The sequence below is a fragment of the Humulus lupulus genome, chromosome 6 (assembly GCF_963169125.1).
Source record: "Humulus lupulus chromosome 6, drHumLupu1.1, whole genome shotgun sequence".
In the NCBI taxonomy this organism is placed as follows: domain Eukaryota; kingdom Viridiplantae; phylum Streptophyta; class Magnoliopsida; order Rosales; family Cannabaceae; genus Humulus; species Humulus lupulus.
The window spans coordinates 115,770,864-115,794,517 of record NC_084798.1 but is presented as its reverse complement, the minus strand read 5'-3'; the positions used below and the strand labels follow the sequence as shown (position 1 = coordinate 115,794,517).

At 38.0% G+C, this 23,654-nt stretch overlaps 1 protein-coding gene across 1 annotated transcript; it reads left to right on the top strand.

The window, feature by feature from the left end:
- Positions 1-1,801: 1,801 nt before the first annotated feature.
- LOC133785401 (uncharacterized) lies at positions 1,802-23,350 on the top strand (the record flags this gene model as incomplete). The annotated part of the gene is made up of 8 exons (XM_062224643.1): positions 1,802-2,923; positions 3,293-3,545; positions 3,987-4,620; positions 4,753-5,521; positions 5,657-5,794; positions 18,892-19,142; positions 19,466-19,545; positions 23,058-23,350. Coding segments are annotated over 8 exons (3,540 nt in total), but the record flags the coding sequence as incomplete, so codon positions are not given.
- Between the last annotated feature and the right edge of the window lie 304 nt (positions 23,351-23,654).

Below are 23,654 nucleotides of genomic sequence, written 5' to 3'. Positions count from 1 at the left end.
TTGGGTCGCGGTTCCATTCCAATCTCGTGTGTTCTTGGTGGCTGTTCCATATTTGGTGTCGGGTTTCGTCACACTTGTTGGCGTGGTTCGTATCAGTTGGTATCAGAGCTTAGGATCATCCGGTTTGGCCTATCCTTTTTTTTTTCATTTGTGTTTGCTATTCTATTCGTATTTCAATTTTAGGGTTTCTGAAATTAAAAAAAAAAAATCTATCTATTCGTGTTCTTGATTTTCTTAGTCTTTGTTCTTGTTTTCCTTCTAAAAATCCGAAACCATTATAGTTAATCTCTTTATTCCAGATTATTTCTTTGTTCAAATCGTGTTCTTAATATTCTTGTTCCAATTGTTTGTTGTGAAATCAGAAACTATTCTAGAGCTTGTTGAAATCGTGAATTAGGGCTTTGAGTTTTTTTTTTTTTCTCTTGTTCTAATTGTAGAATCTGAATTTTCATTGAGTTTCTAGTGCTGTTTTGTTTTGAAATCCGAATTTTGCCTTGGGTTTCTCTTGTTCTTGTTGTGAAATCCGAAATTGGTATTGATAATTCCCTTGTTTCAATTGTGTCCCTGGTTTCAATTGGTTCCTTTATTTGTTGTGGAATCCGAGACTGTTATATAGTGCCACCAATTATTTTGGTTTTGATCTTATTGTTTGAATCACAGATTGGATTTTGGGAATATTGGTTTCTGAATTGAGATTGGGTTTTATCTTGTTCTTATGGTGAAATCTGAGTTGGGATTGAGTTTCACTTATTCTTATTGTTAAATCCGAAAGTGGGTTGGGTTTTCTCTTTTCTTTTTGTGAAATCTGAATCTGCATTGTTTCTCTTTTCTTTTTGAGTCTCCATTGTTTCTCTTGTGAAAACCGATTCATTTTTGCTTTCAAATTCGTTCCTTGCATCTGCATTTGAGAAATCAAAGAAAAGAAGAAATAAAGAAAAGAAAGAAGAAGAAAACCAAGAGGATCCGAATTAAAAAAAAAAAAAAAAAAGAGTCTGGAAACCTCTCTTAAAAATTTTTGTTCTATTCTTGTTCCTTATGGTCTAGAGGCCTTTTGGCCAAAACCCCACACAAGTGTTCCAAAAAATCCTCATTTTTTCGTCATTTTCACCAGTTTTCGTCGGTGTTCGTTTGGTTGTTTGGTTGGATTTGCTACTTGAATACTCCATATTACCGTTTCATTAGTTTTCAAAGAGCTTAAAGAAGGAAATAGAGTGGAAAAAGGCAGAGGTGTGAGCTTATTTGAGGGTAAAAGCCATCATTGAGTGCAAACACGAGTGTACTTGAGTGACCATTTTCTTTGAGTGAAACACGTGAGGGAGTGCAGCGAGGTCCTTTCTATAATTGTCTAACCTTATTGTTTTGCAGATTCTCTATCATGTCACAAAATCCAGAGAAAGATGCAAGCAATGATAATCCGCCACCTGAGGTTCTGAATCTACAAATGCAAGCATTAATCGGGGAGATGCGAAGGATGATGAGGGCGGAGTGTGAGCAGATACATGAGAGGTTGGATAGGGTAGAAGAGGGAACACAACGGAGGCCACGGAGGAATAGGATGTACCAAAGGGAGGATGAGAATGAAGGGGATTTGGAAGGGTTAGTTTCTGATGATGAGTTTGATAGGATGTCGACGGGTAACCATAGGAGGTATGGTCGGGATAGAGAAGCTAGGAACCAGGTAGATGATTATTTAGGAAATATAAAGATGAAAATTCCAGCATTTCAGGGGAAGAGCGATCCTGAGGCATACCTTGAGTGGGAAAAGAAGATGGAGTTAGTTTTTGATTGTCACAACTACTCCGACATGAAGAAGGTAAAACTAGCTGCCATTGAGTTTACTGATTATGCTATTGTTTGGTGGGATCAGTTGTGCATCAACAGGAGGCGGAGTGGAGATCGTCCTATTGACACATGGGAGGCAATGAAGAGGGTGATGAGGCGACGGTTTGTACCACCTCATTATTATCGAGATCTATACCTTAAGTTGCAGGGCCTTCGTCAAGGTTCCAAGAGTGTTGATGAGTATTACAAGGAGATGGAGATGGCTATGATTAGAGCCAATGTTGAAGAGGATCGGGAGGCAACCATGGCAAGGTTTTTGAATGGGTTGAACCGAGAGATTGCTGACCCAATCGAGCTACACCATTATGTGGAATTGGAGGATTTGGTTCATATGGCAATCAAAGTGGAGAGGCAGCTCAAGAAGGGTAGTTCAAGTTCGAGGTCAAGACCGAGCCCACACAATCCAAGTACAACACCTTGGAGGTCGAACTATCCAAAGAAAGAAGACCAACCCACTTCATCATCTACACCAAAACCAGCCACCACAGCCACACCACCTCAAGGTAAAACAACTCCTACTAAGTCTCATTCTAGTGAGATAAGGTGTTTCAAATGTCAGGGGCGAGGACACATAGCTAGCCAGTGTCCAAACAAGAGAGTCATGGTGATTCGAGAAAGTGGAGAGATAGATTCTGAAGATGAAGATGATCTTGCTGACATGCCACCTTTGGAAGATGCTTCTGACAATGAGTATGGACCAGAATCTGGTGAGATGCTTGCACTAGTCACAAGGCGAGTCCTGAATTTGCAAGCAAAAGAAGAGGAAGAAGAGGTGCAGCGAGAGAACATCTTTCACACTCGTTGTCATGTGAGAGACAAGGTATGTAGTGTCATTATTGATGGAGGTAGTTGTACTAATGTTGCTAGTGCTTCCATGGTTGCCAAGCTGGGGCTTACAACGCTTAGGCATCCTTGTCCATACAAATTGCAATGGCTGAATGATAGTGGTGAAGTGAGGGTTACAAAACAGGTGCTAGTCTCATTTCGAATTGGCAAGTATGAAGATGAGGTGTTGTGTGATGTGGTTCCCATGCAAGCTGGACACCTCCTTCTAGGAAGGCCTTGGCAATTTGATCGGCGGGTGCAGCATGACGGCTTCACCAACAAGTATTCATTCACATTCCGTCAACGAACAATCACTCTAGCGCCTTTGACACCAAAGCAAGTGTATGAAGATCAAGTGAGGTTGCAAAAATTGAGTGACAAAAAGAAAATGAGTGAGCACAAAGAGAGTGAAAAGATGAATGAGAGTAAGGAAAAAGAGAGACAAAGAGAGAAAAGTGTGGAATCAAGTGAGAGAAAACAAAATAATTTTTATGCAAAAAAAAGTGAGGTTAAGAGAGCATTGTGTACAAAACAGCCCATGATTTTACTCATGTATAAGGAGGCTCTTTTAAATACTAACCAACTTGATTCTTCGCTGCCAAGTGTTGTTGTGTCTATTTTGCAGGAATTTGAGGATGTGTTTCCTGAGAAAGTACCACATGGATTGCCACCTGTTCGAGGAATAGAACATCAAATTGATTTTGTTCCAGGTGTTTCCATCCCAAACCGACCAGCCTACAGAAGTAATCCTGATGAAACAAAGGAATTGCAAAGGCAAATTGAAGAATTGATGGAGAAAGGGCATGTGAGAGAAAGCATGAGCCCTTGTGCTGTTCCAGTGATTCTAGTTCCCAAGAAGGATGGAACATGGAGGATGTGTGTTGACTGTCGAACCATCAACAATATAACGGTAAAATATCGACATCCCATTCCTCGTTTAGATGACATGTTAGATGAATTGCATGGTTCTTGTGTGTTTCCCAAAATTGATCTTAAAAGTGGGTATCATCAGATACGTATGAAAGAAGGGGATGAGTGGAAAACTGCTTTTAAAACTAAACATGGATTGTATGAGTGGTTAGTCATGCCTTTTGGACTAACTAATGCACCTAGCACTTTCATGCGCTTAATGAATCATGTATTGTGTGCTTTCATTGGAAAATTTGTGGTTGTGTATTTTGATGATATTCTTATTTATAGTAAGAATTTGCATGACCATGTTTTGCATTTGCATTCTGTTTTGGATGTTCTTAAGAAACAGAGTTTATATGCTAACCTCAGTAAGTGTACTTTCTGCACCGATAAGCTTGTTTTCCTAGGCTTTGTTGTAAGTGCTACAGGTATTCAGGTGGATGAAGAAAAGATCAAAGCCATCCAAGAGTGGCCGACCCCTACAACTATAGGTAATGTTAGAAGTTTTCATGGACTTGCTAGCTTCTACAGGAGGTTTGTGAAAAATTTTAGCACCATCGCCGCACCACTTACAGAAGTTATCAAAAAGAATGTGATATTTAAATGGGGCGAAGCTCAAGAGGAGGCATTTCAGCTACTGAAATACAAGCTTACTCATGCTCCTTTACTTGCTTTGCCTAACTTTTCTAACACTTTTGAAGTTGAATGTGATGCTTCTGGAATAGGTATTGGCGCTGTTCTTATGCAGGATGGGAGACCACTTGCATACTTTAGCGAAAAGCTAAGTGGGGCTGCCCTCAATTACCCCACCTATGACAAAGAATTGTATGCACTAGTGCGTGCTTTAGAAACATGGCAGCACTATTTGTGGCCAAAGGAGTTTGTGATTCGCACAGATCATGAATCCTTGAAACATTTGAAAGGCCAACACAAGCTCAACAAGAGACATGCAAGATGGGTTGAGTTCATTGAGACATTTCCTTATGTCATTCGCTATAAACAAGGTAAGGAGAATGTGGTTGCTGATGCCCTTTCTCGCAGGTATGCCCTAATCTCCACTCTTGATGCTAAATTACTTGGGTTTGAACACATAAAGGAGCTGTATTCTGCTGACCATGATTTTGGGGAAATTTATGGTGTTTGTGAAAAATCTGCTGAAGGAAAATTTTATAGGCATGAGGGTTTCTTGTTTAGGGAGCATAGGTTGTGTGTACCTAATTGTTCTTTGAGAGATTTGCTAGTTAGAGAGTCCCACGGGGGAGGGTTGATGGGACATTTTGGAGTTGCTAAGACCCTAGCTGTGTTGCAAGAGCACTTCTTTTGGCCCCACATGAAACGAGATGTTGAGCGAATTTGTGGTAGGTGTGTCACTTGTAGGCAAGCTAAATCAAGAGTTCAGCCAAATGGCCTTTACACACCCCTACCTATCCCTAGTTCACCATGGGTTGACATTTCAATGGATTTTGTGTTGGGTTTACCTAGAAGTAAGCGTGGGAGGGATTCAATCTTTGTGGTTGTAGACAGATTCTCTAAGATGGCTCATTTTATTCCTTGTCATAAAACTGATGATGCCTCTAACGTTGCAGATTTGTTCTTTAGGGAGATTGTGAGATTACATGGTATGCCTAGAACAATTGTATCAGATAGGGATGCCAAGTTCTTAAGCTATTTTTGGAAAACATTGTGGGGAAAACTTGGGACAAAACTATTATTTTCTACTACTTGTCACCCTCAAACCGATGGTCAAACAGAAGTAGTTAATAGGACCCTATCCACCTTGTTGAGGGCTATCATAAGTAAAAATATTAAGACTTGGGAAGATTGTTTGCCACATGTTGAGTTTGCTTATAATCGTTCAATGCATTCTGCTACTAAATTTTCACCATTTGAAATTGTTTATGGTTTTAATCCTCTAACTCCTTTGGATTTATCACCTTTACCTGTTTCTGAGCATTTGAATTTAGATGGCGAGAAGAAGGCAGAATTTGTGAAGAAAATCCATGAGAGGGCGCGACTCAACATAGAGAGAAGGACTGAACAATACATTAAGCAAGCTAACAAGGGTCGTCATAAGCAGGTTTTTGAGCCCGGTGATTGGGTATGGTTACACATGAGGAAAGAACGATTCCCAACACAAAGGCGTTCAAAATTGCTACCTCGAGGAGATGGTCCATTTCAAGTACTTGAAAGGATCAATGACAATGCCTACAGACTCGATTTACCAGGTGAGTATAATGTTAGTGCTACTTTTAATGTTTCTGATTTGAGTCCTTTTGATGCAGGTGACGATTTGAGGTCAAATCCTTCTAAAGAGGGGGGGAATGATGAGGACACCAAGACCCAAGTATCAAGTCAAGTTCCAGTTGGTCCAGTGACGAGGGCACGAGCCAAGAGATTCAAGGAAGAACTTAACAGCCTAGTCCACAAAGTCCTAAAACAAGAGGAGACCGTGGTCAACATTGAAGGAGAACAAAGACTTGTCTTACTCATCAAAGTTGACTGAGTTTAGGAGCTTAATGAGTCTTTTTATTTTTAGTCACGTTTTTTTAGTCTTTGTTTAATTTGTGATAAGTCAAACATTTGACTTGTGTGAGTCCAATAGTCCTTTTGTCTTTAATTTTCGGTTTTCATGAGGAAGACAAAAGGCTTGTCTTTTATTTCGGTTTTCATTAGGAAGACAAAGGGGCTGTCCTTAATTTTTCGGTTTCATTAGGAAGACCAAGGGTCTTCTTTTCATGTAATTTTCGTCCTTATAAGGACTGCCAAAACATTTGGAAAAATCAGATTATGTTGAATGAAATTGTGAGTTTATTTCTTCTTGAGTTCTTGAAGAAACTTTTGAACTTATCAAGGAGATTCCTTGTGGCGTTCATCCTGACTTATCAAACGGATTCCATCCCCGTTTGTGGCGTCTTCCTCATACCAAGGTTCGTGCTTGGCTAAGCATTGGGTCGCGGTTCCATTCCAATCTCGTGTGTTCTTGGTGGCTGTTCCATATTTGGTGTCGGGTTTCGTCACACTTGTTGGCGTGGTTCGTATCACAAAGGAATTTGGTAGATCTCAAGGTCAGGATAACGATAAACGGAAAACCGAAACTTTTTTCTTTTTCCCTCATCGTCCTCTGCAATTTGACTTCGAAAGTGTGCATGCATATCTTCAAGCTCGAGACAATCTTGGTGCTCCTTAATCAATCATTGATTTCAGGTGAAGGGAGATTTAACTCGAGGCAATGGGGGATGGTAAAGAATCACAAGGTTAGTCCCCCACTGATTCTTTAAAGATTGCATGATCTAACAAGAAAGAAAAAGGTGAGGGCCCATCACTTAGAAATATTCGTGAAGGAAAAATCTTGAAAAATTCATGCTCGAAATCTCAAAAATAACAAGGTGAAGTTTTCGAATAATTATCATCTGGTTGGATTCAAAATATAAAGAATGAACCTACTACTTAAGTGGGTGAATTGGCTTCCAAATTGGGGCTGTATCGATTTTCTAGGAAGAAATGGGTCGTTATCCAAAATGGGGTTATCATTGGTCTGAGCGTATAAAAACCATATTCTAAATCCTAAGTCTTGTTCAATACGAAACCCATGTCTACTATGTTCAAAACCCAGGAAATGTGCCATTTTTATCCATATTTATCATATACAAAGATATTTTCATCCCTAAATATCTTAGAAACAGACCAAAATGCCATTTTACCCATAAATCTCCAAGAACAGAATCAAGATTTCCAAAAGAAAAAACATGCATAGCAAGAGAAAATCAGAAACTTACATGTTGGAAATTGACTTATACATTGGAAGTTGATGAAGAAGTTTGAGTATCGACTAGTAATATATGTGTTAGGAAATCCTTGGAAAATCGTTTTCAAATGGAGATAGAGTTGGAAATTGAGGGATTTTGGAGATATCTTTCTTTTTTCTTTAAGTAAACATGCAAGAAAATACTTTGGTTTTGTTTGAAACGTTAAGAATGAAATTGAGGAGAGGGAAGCAAAGGAAAGGATATATATAAGCTAGGAAATGGGAAATCGGTAAAATGATCTAGGAGGTTAAAATTAGGTTGGCTTTTGATCCGAATGATATCATTTGACCTCGAAAGCTAGTGACAAAAGGGGCCTAGTGAAAAGATGTTGGTAGAAGAAGACTACTTGAGTACTCTTGGTATTCGTCCCTGTATTGACATGTGTCCACAATCAAGTGTGGTAGATGGGAATATTTTCTGAAAGACAAGCTCAAAATTTTCCTTCTCGAGATATAAAAAGCAGCCTCGAAATGTAGGCTCGTAAGTGTGAAGATTAAGTATGTACTCGACATGATTACTAACGCTAATAGTCAGTCGCATTAGTGCACCACGTCATTCATATCTAAACCTATAAGGTGTGCTCGAGGGCAAAGTCTTCCTCCAAAGGGTAGTCTCAGAAACCTAACAGTTTACATTGGAGTCATGCTATGCTCGATACACGAAGCAGGCTCGAAAGCGCGTATGCAGCTAAAAAATCCTTGCAATAAATATCAACCTTATTGTTTAGGGATATTTATTTATAATTAATGCAATTATTTATATTTTAATGTACAAATTTGTATTTCATATTCAAATCTGATATATTGTAATATCCCTAAGATTAAGGGAGGATATTTGGAAGTACCAGGCCTATTAATAATCTAGACGATGGTCCTAGGGGACTCACTTAATTATTTTATGCAAAAACTATGTGAAATTGCTCTTAAAGTTTTGACACATAAAGATAAATAAAAATGGCCCGTGGACTAGATAGTTTTTAACTATCGAGCCACGTAAAAATCTCTGTTATTCTTTTCTTCCAAAATTATACATTTGCTTAATTGCTCTTGTTTTTAGATGATGAAAAATGTCGTCAACACCATGCAAGCAACTATGGACAAGAGTATGCGAATGTATTTAAGCATGACCATAGGAGAAAATGTTTCTTCATAATCAACCCCTTCTCGCTGAGTATAGCCCTGGCTACAACCCTTGCTTTGCAAGTCTCCACTTTCACATCCGCTCCTCTTTTCCACTTGAATATCCATTTGCAACAATTAGGTTTATCATTTTCAAAAAGATCTTCAAAAGTCCAGATGAAATTAGAATACAATGATTCCATTTATAGGTTCATGGCTTCTTGCCATTTTTCTTTGTTAGAATCTTTCATTGCATCTTTTAAGTTTTAATAGACCTTGGGTTTGCATATTTAAACATTTCAAAGTTGTATACAGATCGCTCTTTTGCAGTAATTTTATACAACATATCATCAGATTTCCATGACATATTTGAATACCAGATTTTGAGATAACAATTGAATTATTATTGAAAGAAACATCAAAACCTTATTTATGCAACATAGAAATAATTAAGTTCCCAAATAATAATCCCATTACTAATCATAAACTAAAAAAATTCTAAAACATTTGTTATAAATAAAAATCTAAAGTCTATAAAATAAGTTCAGAATGAAAATGATAAAGTGTTCATAACAAAATTAAAATTCAAAATAAACTAAAATCAAGCTCCATCTCTATGTAGCATCTGGCGCACGGTAAACCTCTTTGTGGAAAGATTCTTAACCTGCAATAAAGAACAAACAACAAAAAAATATAGTTAGTAGCATGAGTGTGTACAATAATCACCAGAAAAATAAATGTAAATCGAGTGCCAGATATCATAGGCGTTCTCGATATGTATATATTTTCCTATCATTACGTCAGCCAAGCTATGAAGCAAGCAATAACGAGCTAAATGATTGGACTTACTCCAATCACTATATTTTTCATGTTCTCCATAGCCATGTGAAGAAGTTGGAACTGATGGGGGCTTTTCAAAAACCGTATTCATTAACTTTTTAGTTTTGAGAACTATCATCATTCCCGAAAACAAACAATGTATGTCATTAAGATCAAATGTGAGAGTTTCGAGGAAGACATCAATGGTATTGTTTTTGAGTTATTGCTAACCAAATTATGAATTTTGTGATTTAAAAGTCAAGATAAGACTTTCGGTCTTGGACCGACACAAAAACCCTAATCGGGTAAAAATCTTAGAAAATAAAATGAAAAACCATGGCAAATATATTTTGGGCATCAAATACATTCTTAAACCTAAGGAAAAATGGAAATTTTAGGGCATTTTGTGTTAAATGTCGAATTTTACCGAAATGGGGAATTTTATTCCATGAGGGGACCTTATGTTAAATTTTATAGTGTGATTAATTAAATTAAATGTGTGAGACATTTAATTTAATTATTTAATGTTAAGTTTTGTGATTTAAAACTTAATAAGAGTGAAAATTTTTTTTAGGGATAATGTCATGTGAGCAAGTGGGTAGTGAAACACTCAAGTGATTTTGGGATATTTTGAAGAGTTGTGTGAGCCATTCTAACCTCCAAAACTGACCCCCACACTCTCTCATTCACTCTCATCTGATTTTTTGAAGACTCTCTCAAGTGCTCTCTCCATTTTCAACCCCAAGAACACCAAGGAAACTTGGAAGCTAAGTCTTGGTCTAGGAAGGGTTTTCCCTAAGGTAAAGTTTCATTAATCTAGACTTTTTTAAAGTTTTAATCATAGAGTTTCAAATAGCTAATTAACTATGTTGTTGGGGGAAGTTGGTTAGGGTTTTTGAAAGGTTTTGAACGAGCCAAAGCTAATAGGAAGGTCCAAACCTTAAGCAAGAACAACAAGAGGTAAAAAGTTTACTTTTGATAATTTTTGTTGTAGGGTTTTTAGTTTTAAGCATTATTTTTTATATTTAATGCTTAAAGTTTCTTATTGGTGATGTAATAAGGTTATGGTAGTTGTTTTATAATTTTTATGATGCTTGTGTATTGATTTTTGAAAATAGGAACCAAAACCCTCAAGGGTTTTGTAGGAAACCCTAAAACAAAACATGTTTTGAGCTGTGACTTCCAAGGGGTCAAGCAGCCACTGTATATTGATTTTGTAAAATTAAATTGTATTGTGATGTTGTTGAGATTGAGTACTTAAATTGAGCTTTTGAAACACTAAAAAATGTTTAGAAATGAGTAAGTTATGCTATTTCAAAGTTTAGGTAAAAAACTGTTTTTTCGTATTCTTATTTTCGGAAACAAGTTTGGACAGCCACTGTATAGGGAAAATGAATCCAGCTTTTTCTAAAAATTTGTGGACAAATTTTTGGCATAACCTAGTATTCCACTGTAAAATTTTGTAAGAAAATATTGAACGGTTTGAAAGTTATTAACTGTCAAAGTTTGGAAAAAATAAGGACTTGAAAATAAGGCCATTTTTACCTCATTGTTGGAAAATGATTTCACAAATAAAAAATGCTCATTTTGACCTAAGATTTTACAAAGACCTAAATGGCATACCAAAAATGGAATTGGAAAATTGATACGAACCATGCCAACAATTGTGACGAAACCCGAACCAAATCTGGAAAACAACCCAAGAACGCTCGAATTTGGGATGGAAACCGCGACCCAACGCTTAGCAAAGCACGAACCTTGGTATGGTGAAGACGCCACAAATGGGGATGGATTATCCATTTGATAAGTCAGATTTGAACGCCACAAGGAAATCCTTGATAAGTTCGAAAGTTTCTTCAAGAACTCAAGAAGAAAACTCACAATTTTTTTCATTCACCAAAAACTATCTGTCTTCCAAACCATCCACAAGACCTAATATGGCCAAAAATTACAAAGAGGGTTTTAGACATATTAAAACCCTAAAATACCCTTAATGAAAAAGCCCAAAAAAACCTAGGCAGAAAAACATGTCTTTGACTCCAACAAAGACTCTAATAAAACATGAAAAATATAGTTCAGACTAAAACAAATAATTAAAGTAAGGTTACAAAGAAGCCAAATCTTAATCAAGCTCCTAAACTGAATCAACTTTGATGAGCAGCATAAGCCTTTGTAAACCCTCAGTAGTGAACTTGATCTCTTCCTATTGTAGAATTCTCCGGACTAAGTTGTTAAGCTCTTCTTTGAATCTCCTAGCTCATGCCCTCGTCACCGAACCAACTGGAACTTGAATTGGATCGTTAGTCTTGATGTCCTCATCAAAAATTTTGGTAACAATTGGGTAAGTAAATTTCAAGTTATGAACTAACAAAGTATGTAGTTAAAAATGTGAAAAATAGGCTTTTCACACTTACTGTAAAAATGAGATTTTGGAACATAAGGTAAAAAAGTAAAATTTTGCTTATTTTAAGATATAAACTTGGTAAGTCTTGAAAATATATTTTCACTAAAATTACTTCTTTGAGTTTAGTGTGAGTTATTTTTATTGAAGAATTTTAATTCTTTTTAAAAATAAGAGATTTAATTTATTAATAGTTAATAAATTAAAAGAGGGTTTAAAACCCTATATTTTGATAAAATAATTAAGTGAATTATTTTTCTAATAAGTAAAATTGATTAATTGATTTTGGAAAAATTAACTAGTCAAGAAGGGAAATTTTTAACGGTTTTCCTAATTAAGACAAATTAGGCAATTTTCTTAAAACGGTTTTTAGAGATTAAAACCTTAAGAAAAATAAAAGGGAAAGTAAGAGTTTATTTTCTTTAAAAATAATTAAGGAATTTATTAGTATTTTCTGGATATAATACCGGGTAAAATCTTACATATTTTAACCGACTTGTTGAAAGTGCGGGTTAATAGCGATACCTTGAAAGAATAAGATTTTTTAGCGGATTGTGGGAAAATACCATTGTGATACCCGAGCCAAGGTATCGAGACCTTAGGATAGGTCTCCCTGAGACTTAGAGTGTAGTCTCAAATATTTTTGTATGAATTTCCTTAATGGGTTTAAAAACCAAATAAGGATCATAAATCCTTACAAATGATTTTGAAAATGACCAAACTCCCCAAAATAATAATAATGAATTATGTGCCATAATTAATCAGTGTATATTGTATGGATAACTACAGTATTGGCTAAGCGTAACTGGACTAAACGTTGGAGGGTGAAAACCTGCTGAGCGCTAAGGACTCCAAGTAAGTCAACTTATGTTGTATGGCTGCAACATGAAACGATTATTGTCTTATATGTTAGTATAGGGATACATGCACATATATAGACTATCGTAGAATGTTGCTTAGAGACGTTAGTCTAGTGAATGCTGATTATGAACGATAGATATCCGTCATATCCTAGACGGCTGATCCCCGTCGAACTGCTTGATTTTATTATGTCCGGCTCATTATCGCGACGAGAGGCCAATATGTGAGAATAAGTTGGTTGAACCTAGGGGCGCCAAAATAAATGGGACTTAGGGGCTCTCACGCTTACTTAATCAGTGAACGGTTAGAACCCGAGCAAGTGCCCTGATAAGATATTCCCGGATAGCAGTCGTCAATATTGGCCATTCAGTGAGAGTGCCTAGAGATACTAGGGGTTGCCAGATTGAGTGAGGTTGAACACCTTAGGGGCAACTTCTCACCAGCACCACTGATTAGCATAGAAGTCTATGTAAAACCGTGTAAATTCGATTTCACTCTTGGATAAGTAGTGACGCCCTAGGTAACGCGATAGTTACCCTTAATGGAGATATATATTGGCTAGAGCTTAGTGTTGAGACTCAGTTCTCTCTTACAGATTAGAAATTATGTTGGAGGGTGCGTTACACCTGAATTGTTGGAAATTGTCGAGCGTTGGTCTCGAATTATATTGTGATATGATATATCTACTTGCTCTAGGATTTTCTGAGTGTAAGGATATATTGTTGATAAGATATAGTTGTGATATAATATATCTGCTTGCTCTGGGATTTTCTGTGTGCAGGGTTTTATCTGTTTATAGGAATAATTTATCATTGGTTATCAGGCATGACCATAAGTTTGCCAGGACGCTTTGCATTCTTGAAATTGATTGTGTAGGGTCCGGATGGATCCGGAACCCTAATTCTCTACATGCTTTTGTTTGAAAGTTGAACTTACTAAGCTTTTTTGCTTACCTAGTTGTTTCATGTTGTAGGTAAGTGCAAGGGCAAGGCAGAGCAGTGAGCGCTAGAGTCTACCTTGCAAATGTACATGTGGACCGACCTTTTGGGAAGTCGTTTTATTTTTCGAAATGTTGTGTAATTTTCCTAAACTAGGCTCACTCTACTCTTTATAAAATATGTTTGTAAATAAATGTTAAGTATGGCCATACGACTTTTTTTTTTTTTTTTAAATTATACTAGTTTAACATTTTGTTAAATGAAAACATTTATATTTCCGCATTATCGTGTCTTAAAAATCCGGGTCATTACAGTAGGTATCCGAGATCGAGTTGAGGCAATTCTGTAGACAACCCACTTGTACATTTCGCAAAGATAGACCGACACTCACTGTAAGTATTGTCTCTTCGTTTAGGGTGTTGTTTTCTTTATATTCACCTCAATTCTATAAACTGTAGGTTATGGTCGATATACCTGAGATAGGTGACCCTGTGATAGGAAAACTACCCATGATCCCTTCGCCTAGAATCGATTTTCTAAAGATTCTTTAACAATGAGAATTCCTTGCCACTTCGAGTACGAACAACGACATTGGCGTGCCATTTGGCAATGTACGCAGTACACGACGGAAGTCTTCAATAGAGCCAGAGGAGGATCCCAAGCAGTCGGACGAGGATACCGACAAAGAGCTAGATACGTTGATGGACAACTTAAATTAGGTTATGCTGTGAGGGTCTTGTTGATACTTTTTGTAAGGACCTAGCAAACCTACTAGGTTGTAGGATTTTGGTGTAGTTGTAGCTGAGAACCTGCCAGTGGAGGAAGTGGTTGACGACGAACTCGGCGGTGGGGAAAATTTCTTATGAGGAGCTGATGGACTAGATGGAGGTCTTGATATGGCTGCTGATAGCGACACCGACTAGGTGTTAGGTGATGAGGACACCAAGACTAAAGATCCAAGTCAAGTTCCAGTTGGTCCGGTGACGAGGGCACGAGCCAAGAGATTCAAAGAAGAACTTAACAGCCTAGTCCACAGAGTCCTAAAACAAGAGGAGACCGTGGTCAACACTGAAGGAGAACAAAGACTTGTCCTACTCATCAAAGTAGACTTAGTTTAGGAGCTTGATGAGTCTTATTACATTTTGTCATCTTGTATTTTTTATTTTAATCACGTTTTTTATTTAGTCTTTGTTTATTTTGTGAAAAGTCAAACACTTGACTTGTGTGAGTCCAATAGTCTTTTTTTTTTTGTAATTTTTGGTTTTCATTGGGAAGACAAAGGGCTTGTCTTTGATGTAATTTTCGGTTTTTCATTAGGAAGACAAAGGGGCTTGTCTTTGACATAATTTTCGGCTATATTAGGCCTTGTAAACGTTTGGGAAAGGCAGATCATGATGAAATGAAATTTGTGAGTTTTTCTTCTTGAGTTTTTGAAGAAACTATTAGAACTTATCAAGGGGTTCCTTGTGGCGTTCAACCTGACTTATCAAACGGATTCCCATCCCCGTTTGTGGCGTCTTCCTCATACCAAGGTTCATGCTTGGCTAAGCATTGGGTCGCGGTTCTTCATTCCAATTTCGTGTGTTCTCGGTGGCTGCCATATTTGGTGTCGGGTTTCACCACAATCGTTGGTGTGGTTCGTATCAGTTGGTATCAGAGATTAGGATCGTCCGGTTTGGCCTATCCTTTTTCATTTGTGTTTTCTATTCAATTCGTTTTTCAATATTTAGGGTTTTTGAAATAAAAAAAAAAATTCATCATCTAGTCGTGTTTTGAGTTCTTTGTCCTTGTTTTTTTTTCTTGTGAAATCCGAAACTACTATAGTTAATTTCCTTATTTCAATTGTTTCCTTGTTCAATCATTTCCTTATTTCCAAAGTTTCCATTATTTCTTTGTGAAATTCCTTGAAATCCGAAACTAGTCTACACAAAGTTTCAATTCCTTTGTTATCCCTTGTTTCAATTGATTTTCCCAAATTGGTATTGTTAATTCCCTTGTTTCAATTGTGTCCCTGGTTTCAATTGTTGCTTTATTTGTGGTGAAATCTGAGATTGTTTTGGTGCCACGGATTGATTGGTTCTCTATAATTGGTTTTGGGGAATATTGGTTCTCTGTTATTGTGCGTGTACCACAGATTGTTATTGGGTTTTCACAGATTGGTTTTCATGTTATTGGGAGTGTTGTTGAATCATAGATTGGTTTGTTCTTGAATCTGTTTTAGTAACACATATTGCTTGGTTTTCGGGTTGGCTCTTTGGTATTCATTTTTTTTTTCTTTTCAGAAATTGAGTATCTGGTTTATCAAATTTGAGAGATAAAAAAAAAAAAGGAAGAAAGAAAAGGAAAAGTCAAGGGGATCCGAGACCTAAAAAAAAAAGTCTGGAAACCTCTCTTAAATTTTTTTGTTCTATTCTTGTTCCCTATGGTCTAGAGGCCTTTTTGCCAAAACCCCACACAAGTGTTCCAAAAACCATCAGTTTTCGCGAATTTTTCATCGGTGTTCGTTTGGTTTGTTTGTTAGGATTTGTTGCTTGAACCTCCATATTACCGTTTGATTAGTTTTCAAAGGGCTTAAAGAAGAATACGAGTGGAAAAAGGCAGAGGTGTGAGCTTATTTGAGGGTAAAAGCCATCAAAATTGAGTGAAACACGAGTGGACTTGAGTGACAATTTTTGAGTGAAAACACGTGAGGGAGTGTGGTGAGGTCTTTTTCTATAACTGTTCTAACCTTTTTTTTTTTTTTTGCAGAAAGAAATGTAGGCTCACTCCACCACCTACAGTTCCAAATCTACAAATTGAAGCTTTAATGGGGGAGATGAGGAGGATGTTGAGGGAGGAGTGTGAACAAATACATGAGAGGTTGGATAGGGTAGAAGAGGGAACACAACGGAGGCCACAGAGGAATAGGGTGTACCAAAGGGAGGATGAGAATGAAGGGGATTTGGAAGGGGATAGGATGTCGGCGGGTAACCATAGGAGGTATGGTCGGGATAGAGAAGCTAGGAACCAGGTAGATAATTATTTAGGAAATATCAAGATGAGAATTCCAGCATTTCAGGGGAAGAGTGATCCTGAAGCATACCTTGAGTGGGAGAAGAAAATGGAGTTGGTTTTTGATTGTCACAACTACTCTGACATGAAGAAGGTAAAACTAGCTGCCATTGAATTTACTGATTATGGTATTGTTTGGTGGGATCAGTTGTGCATCAACAGGAGGCGAAATGGAGATCGTGCCATTGACACTTGGGAGGCTATGAAGAGGGTGATGAGGCGACGGTTTGTACCATCTCATTATTATCGAGATCTATACCTTAAGTTGCAAGGTCTTCGTCAAGGTTACAAGAGTGTTGATGAGTATTACAAGGAGATGGAGATGGCTATGATTTGAGCCAATGTGGAAGAGGATCGGGAGGCAACAATGGCAAGATTTTTTAATGGATTGAATCGAGAGATTGCTAATCCAATTGAGCTACACCATTATGTGGAATTGGAAGATTGGGCGCATATGGCAATCAAAGTTGAGAGGCAGCTCAAGAAGGGTAGTACAAGTTCAAAGCCAAGACCGAGCCCACACAATCCAAGTACAACACCTTGGAGGTCGAACTATCCAAAGAAAGATGACCAACCTACTTCATCCTTTACACCAAAACCAGCCACAACAGCCACGACCCCTCAAGGTAAAACAACCCCTACTTCGTCCCGTTCTAGTGAGATAAAGTGTTTCAAATGTCAGGGGCGAGGACACATAGCTAGTCAATGTCCAAACAAGCGAGTTATGGTAATTCGGCATAATGGAGAGATAGATTCCGAAGAGGAAGATGATCTTGATGACATGCCACCATTGGAGGACGCTTCTATGGTTGGTGAGGAGTTTGGGGCAGAATCTGGTGAGATGCTTGCACTAGTCACACGACGAGCCTTAAATTTGCAAGCAAAAGAAGAGGAAGAAGAGGTGCAGCGGGAGAACATCTTTCACACTCGTTGTCATGTGAAAGGCAAGGTATGTAGTGTGATTATTGATGGAGGTAGTTGTACTAACGTTGCTAGTTCTTCCATGGTTGAGAAGCTGGGGACAACGCTTAAACATCCTCGTCCATACAAGTTGCAGTGGTTGAATGATAGTGATGAGGACACCAAGACCCAAGTATCAAGTCAAGTTCCAGTTGGTCCAGTGACGAGGGCACGAGCCAAGAGATTCAAGGAAGAACTTAACAGCCTAGTCCACAAAGTCCTAAAACAAGAGGAGACCGTGGTTAACATTGAAGGAGAACAAAGACTTGTCTTACTCATCAAAGTTGACTGAGTTTAGGAGCTTCATGAGTCTTATTGTATTTGTCATTTTAATTTATTTACGTTATTGTTGTTTTGGTCTTTCTTTATTTTGTAAAAGTCAAACACTTGACTTGTGTGAGCTGAAGAGTTGTGTGAGCCGAAAGGTCTTGTTTTGTGAGCTGAAGAGTTGTGTGAGCCGAAAGGTCTTGTTTATGGTGTTTTCATTAGGAAGACCAAGGGTCTTGTTTTCATGTAATTTTCGTCCTTATAAGGACTGCCAAAACAATGTGAAAAGGCAAATTATGTTGAATGAAATTGTGAGTATATTTCTTCTTGAGATCTTGAAGAAACTTTTGAACTTATCAAGGAGATTCCTTGTGGCGTTCATCCTGACTTATCAAACGGATTCCATCCCCGTTTGTGGCGTCTTCCTCACACCAAGGTTCGTGCTTGGCTAAGCATTGGGTCGCGGTTCCATTCCAATCTCGTATGTTCTTGGTGGCTGTTCCATATTTGGTGTCGGGTTTCATCACAATGTTGGTGTGGTCCGTATCAGATAGTGGTGAAGTGAGGGTTACAAAACAAGTTCTGGTATCATTTCGAATTGGCAAATATGAGGATGAGGTATTGTGCGATGTGGTGGTTCCAATGCAAGCTGGACACCTCCTTCTAGGAAGGCCTTGGCAATTTGATCGGCGAGTCCAGCATGATGGCTTCACCAACAAGTACTCATTCACGTTCCGTCAACGAACAATCACTCTAGCTCCATTGACGCCAAAGCAAGTATATGAAGACCAAGTGAGGCTGCAAAAATTGAGTGAGCAAAAGAAGGAGAGTGAAAAGATGAATGAGAGTGAGAAAAAAGAGAGACAAAGAGAAAAAAAGGTCGAATCAAGTGAGAGAGAAAAGAAAGAGAAGAGTTCGATCAATGAGGGAAAATTAGAGAGAAAACAAAATAATTTTTATGCAAAAAAAAGTGAGGTTAAGCGAGCATTGCTTACAAAACAGCCAATGATTTTACTCATGTACAAGGAGGCTCTTTTAAACACTAACCAACTTGATCTTCGCTGCCTAGTGTTGTTGTTTCTATTTTGCAGGAGTTCGAGGATGTGTTTCCCGAGGAGGTACCACATGGTTTACCACCTATTCGAGGGATAGAACATCAAATTGATTTTGTTCTAGGTGCTTCAATCCCAAACCGACCAGCATACAGAAGTAATCCTGACGAAACTAAGGAACTACAAAGGCAAGTTGAAGAGTTGATGGAGAAAGGGCATGTGAGAGAAAGCATGAGCCCTTGTGTTTTTCCAGTGATTCTCGTTCCTAAGAAGGATGGAACATGGAGGATGTGTGTTGACTGTCGAGCCATCAACAACATAACGGTAAAATATCGACATCCCATCCCTCGTTTAGATGATATGTTAGATGAGTTGCTGGTTCTTGTGTGTTTTCCAAGATTGATCTTAAGAGTGAGTATCATCAAATACGAATGAAAGAAGGGGATGAGTGGAAAACTGCATTTAAAACTAAACATGGATTGTATGAGTGGTTAGTCATGCCTTTTGGATTAACTAATGCACCTAGCACTTTCATGCGATTAATGAATCATGTTTTGCGTGCTTTCATTGGAAAATTTGTTGTAGTGTATTTTGATGATATTCTGATTTATAGTAAGAGTTTGCATGATCATGCTTCACATTTACATTCAGTTTTGGATGTGCTTAGGAAACAAAAATTATATGCTAACCTCAGTAAGTGTACTTTCTGCACCGATAAGCTTGTTTTCCTAGGCTTTGTTGTGAGTGCTAAAGGTATTGAGGTTGATGAAGAGAAGATCAAAGCCATCCAAGAGTGGCCGACCCCCTCCACTATAGGTAATGTTAGAAGTTTTCATGGACTTGCTAGCTTTTACAGGAGGTTTGTGAAGAATTTTAGCACCATCGCCGCACCACTTACAGAAGTTATCAAAAAGAATGTAGTATTTAAATGGGGTGAAGCTCAAGAGGAGGCATTTCAGCTACTTAAATACAAGCTTACTCATGCTCCTTTACTTGCTTTGCCTAACTTTTCTAACACGTTTGAAGATGAATGTGATGCTTCTGTGCGATGTTCTTATGCAGGATGGGAGACCGCTTGCATACTTTAGCGAAAAGCTAAGTGGGGCTACCCTTAATTACCCCACCTATGACAAAGAGTTGTATGCACTGGTGCGAGCTTTAGAAACATGGCAACACTATTTGTGGCCGAAAGAGTTTGTGATTCGCACAGATCATGAATCCCTGAAACATTTGAAAGGACAACACAAGCTCAACTAGAGACATGCACAATGGGTTGAGTACATTGAGACATTTCCTTATGTCATACGGTATAAACAAGGTAAGGAGAATGTGGTTACTGATGCCCTTTCTCGCAGGTATGCCTTAATCTCTACTCTTGAGCTAAGTTACTTGGTTTTGAACACATTAAGGAGCTTTATCCTGTTGACCATGACTTTGGGGAGATTTATGGTGTTTGTGAAAAATCTGCTGAGGGGAAATTTTATAGGCATGAGGGTTTCTTGTTTAGGGAGCATAGGTTGTGTGTACCTAATTGTTCTTTAAGAGACTTGTTAGTTCGGGAATCCCACGGGGGAGGGTTGATGGGACATTTTGGAGTTGCTAAGACCCTAGTTATGTTACAAGAGCACTTCTTTTGGCCCCACATGAAACGAGATGTTGAGCGAATTTGTGGTAGGTGTGTCACTTGTAGGCAAGCTAAATCGAGAGTTCAACCAAATGGCCTTTACACACCCCTACCTATTCCTAGTTCACCATGGGTTGATATTTCGATGGATTTTGTGTTGGGTTTACCTAGAAGTAAGCGTGGGAGGGATTCAATCTTTGTGGTGGTAGACCGATTTTCTAAGATGGCTCATTTTATCTGATACGAACCACACCAACACTGTGATGAAACCCGACACCAAATATGGAACAGCCACCAAGAACATACGAGATTGGAATGGAACCGCGACCCAATGCTTAGCCAAGCACGAACCTTGGTATGAGGAAGACGCCACAAACGGGGATGGAATCCGTTTGATAAGTCAGGATGAACGCCACAAGGAATCTCCTTGATAAGTTCAAAAGTTTCTTCAAGAACTCAAGAAGAAATAAACTCACAATTTCATTCAACATAATCTGCCTTTTTTCCAAATGTTTTCAAGGCCTTATATAGTCGAAAAATACATCAAGACAAGCCCCTTTGTCTTCCTAAAGCAAAACCGAAATTTAAAAAAAACAAGCCTTTTTGTCTTCCTAATGAAAACCGAAATTAAAGACAAAAGGACTCTTGGACTCACACAAGTCAAGTGTTTGACTTTTTCACAAAATAAACAAAGACTAAATAAAAAATACAAGATGACAAAATACAATAAGACTCATCAAGCTCCTAAACAGATTCTTTTGGCTCGCGCCCTCGTCACCAGACCAACTGGAACTAAACTTGGATCTTTAGTTTTGGTGTCCTCATCATTATCCCTTGTCATAAAACTGATGATGCTTCTAACGTTGCAGATTTTTTCTTTAGGGAGATTGTGAGATTAAATGGTATGCCTAGGACAATTGTATCAGATAGGGATGCTATAAATTCTTAAGCTACTTTTGGAAAACATTGTGGGGTAAACTTGGGACAAAACTATTGTTTTCTACTACTTGTCATCCTCAAACCGATGGTCAAACAGAAGTAGTTAATAGGGCTCTATCCACCTTGTTGAGGGCTATCATAAGTAAAAATATTAAGACTTGGGAAGATTGTTTACCACATGATGAGTTTGCTTATAATCGTTCCATGCATTCTGCTACTAAATTTTCACCATTTGAAATTGTTTATGGTTTTAATCCTCTAACTCATTTGGATTTATCACCTTTACCTGTTTCTGAGCATTTGAATTTAGATGGAAAGAAGAAGGCAGAATTTGTGAAGCAAATCCATGAGAGGGCACGACTCAGCATAGAGAGAAGGACTGAACTATACATTAAGCAAGCTAACAAGGGTCGTCATAAGCAAGTTTTTGAGCCCGGTGATTGGGTATGGTTACACATGAGGAAAGAGCGATTCCCAGCACAAAGACGTTCCAAATTGCTACCTCGAGGAGATGGTCCTTTTCAAGTACTTGAAAGGATCAATGACAATGCCTACCGACTCGATTTACCTGGTGAGTATACTGTTAGTGCTACTTTTAATGTTTCTGATTTGAGTCCTTTTGATGCAGGTGACGATTTGAGGTCAAATCCTTCTCAAGAGGGGGGGAATGATGAGGACACCAAGACTAAAGATCCAAGTCAAGTTCCAGTTGGTCCGGTGACGAGGGCACGGGCCAAGAGATTCAAAGAAGAACTTAATAGCCTAGTCCACAGAGTCCTAAAACAAGAGGAGACCGTGGTCAACACTGAAGGAGAACAAAGACTTGTCCTACTCATCAAAGTAGACTTAGTTTAGGAGCTTGATGAGTCTTATTACATTTTGTCATCTTGTATTTTTTATTTTAATCACGTTTTTTATTTAGTCTTTGTTTATTTTGTGAAAAGTCAAACACTTGACTTGTGTGAGTCCAATAGTCTTTTTTTTTGTAATTTTCGGTTTTCATTAGGAAGACAAAGGGCTTGTCTTTGATGTAATTTTCGGTTTTTCATTAGGAAGACAAAGGGGCTTGTCTTTGATGTAATTTTCGGCTATATTAGGCCTTGTAAACGTTTGGGAAAGGCAGATCATGATGAAATGAAATTTGTGAGTTTTTCTTCTTGAGTTCTTGAAGAAACTATTAGAACTTATCAAGGGGTTCCTTGTGGCGTTCAACTTGACTTATCAAACGGATTCCCATCCCCGTTTGTGGCGTCTTCCTCATACCAAGGTTCGTGCTTGGCTAAGCATTGGGTCGCAGTTCTTCATTCCAATTTCGTGTGTTCTCGGTGGCTGCCATATTTGGTGTCGGGTTTGACCACAATCGTTGGTGTGGTTCGTATCATTAGGAGATGCATAGGTGTTAGAAACCCACCTACTACTTTGAAATATGTACCTACCTTGTATATGATTAAGGAAATTAGTAACTGGTCTAGCAGGGATATAAGTCCATTATTTTTAGGGCTAATTTTGTAAATCCCATAGACTGGCCGACCCAAACTTAAAACGTTGTTGTATATGGTATAGGTTATGAAATGAAGTTGCTAACTATTGTTAAAAAGTGTTAATTGCTTGTTGTGCTTGATATGTTTTGATGCAAACTAAGGATATGGACATGCTGATCATACATGTGGGAATGGAGCTGGATTTACACTAGACCCTTTGTCACTTCCTAGTGGCCCAATTACAAGACTTAGAGCCAAGCGTTTGAAGGAAGCACTAAATGGGCTAATCCAAGAGAATTGGGCTGATTCTAAAAAGACCAATATGGACTCAAATAATAATCAAGGCTTAGTCCATGTCATCAAAGCAAGTGAAGAGGCTATTAACATCCAAAAACGTAATCAGCATGGTATAGTCATTAAAGAGCATGAATTTGATGAGTTTCAAGGATATTAAATAGGGGAATACCAATGGCCTTGGCTGGTTAAGTTAATGCATTAAATTTAGTCATTTAAGTTATTTTTGGCAGCCTTTTGAAGTCCAAAATGCCTAAAAACGTGGGGACTTATTATTTTTATGTTTGTCTTGATTTTAAGGCTGAATTATGATTTTTCCTATTCTTGGAGGATTGTTCCAAATATATATAGGGGTTTTATGAACATTGTAAGACATTATGTTTTGAGAAATATTATTATTGTGAGGTGTGTTCCTCTTCGTTCTTGAAAGAACTCTTGAACTTATCAAGTTAATCTTGTGGCGT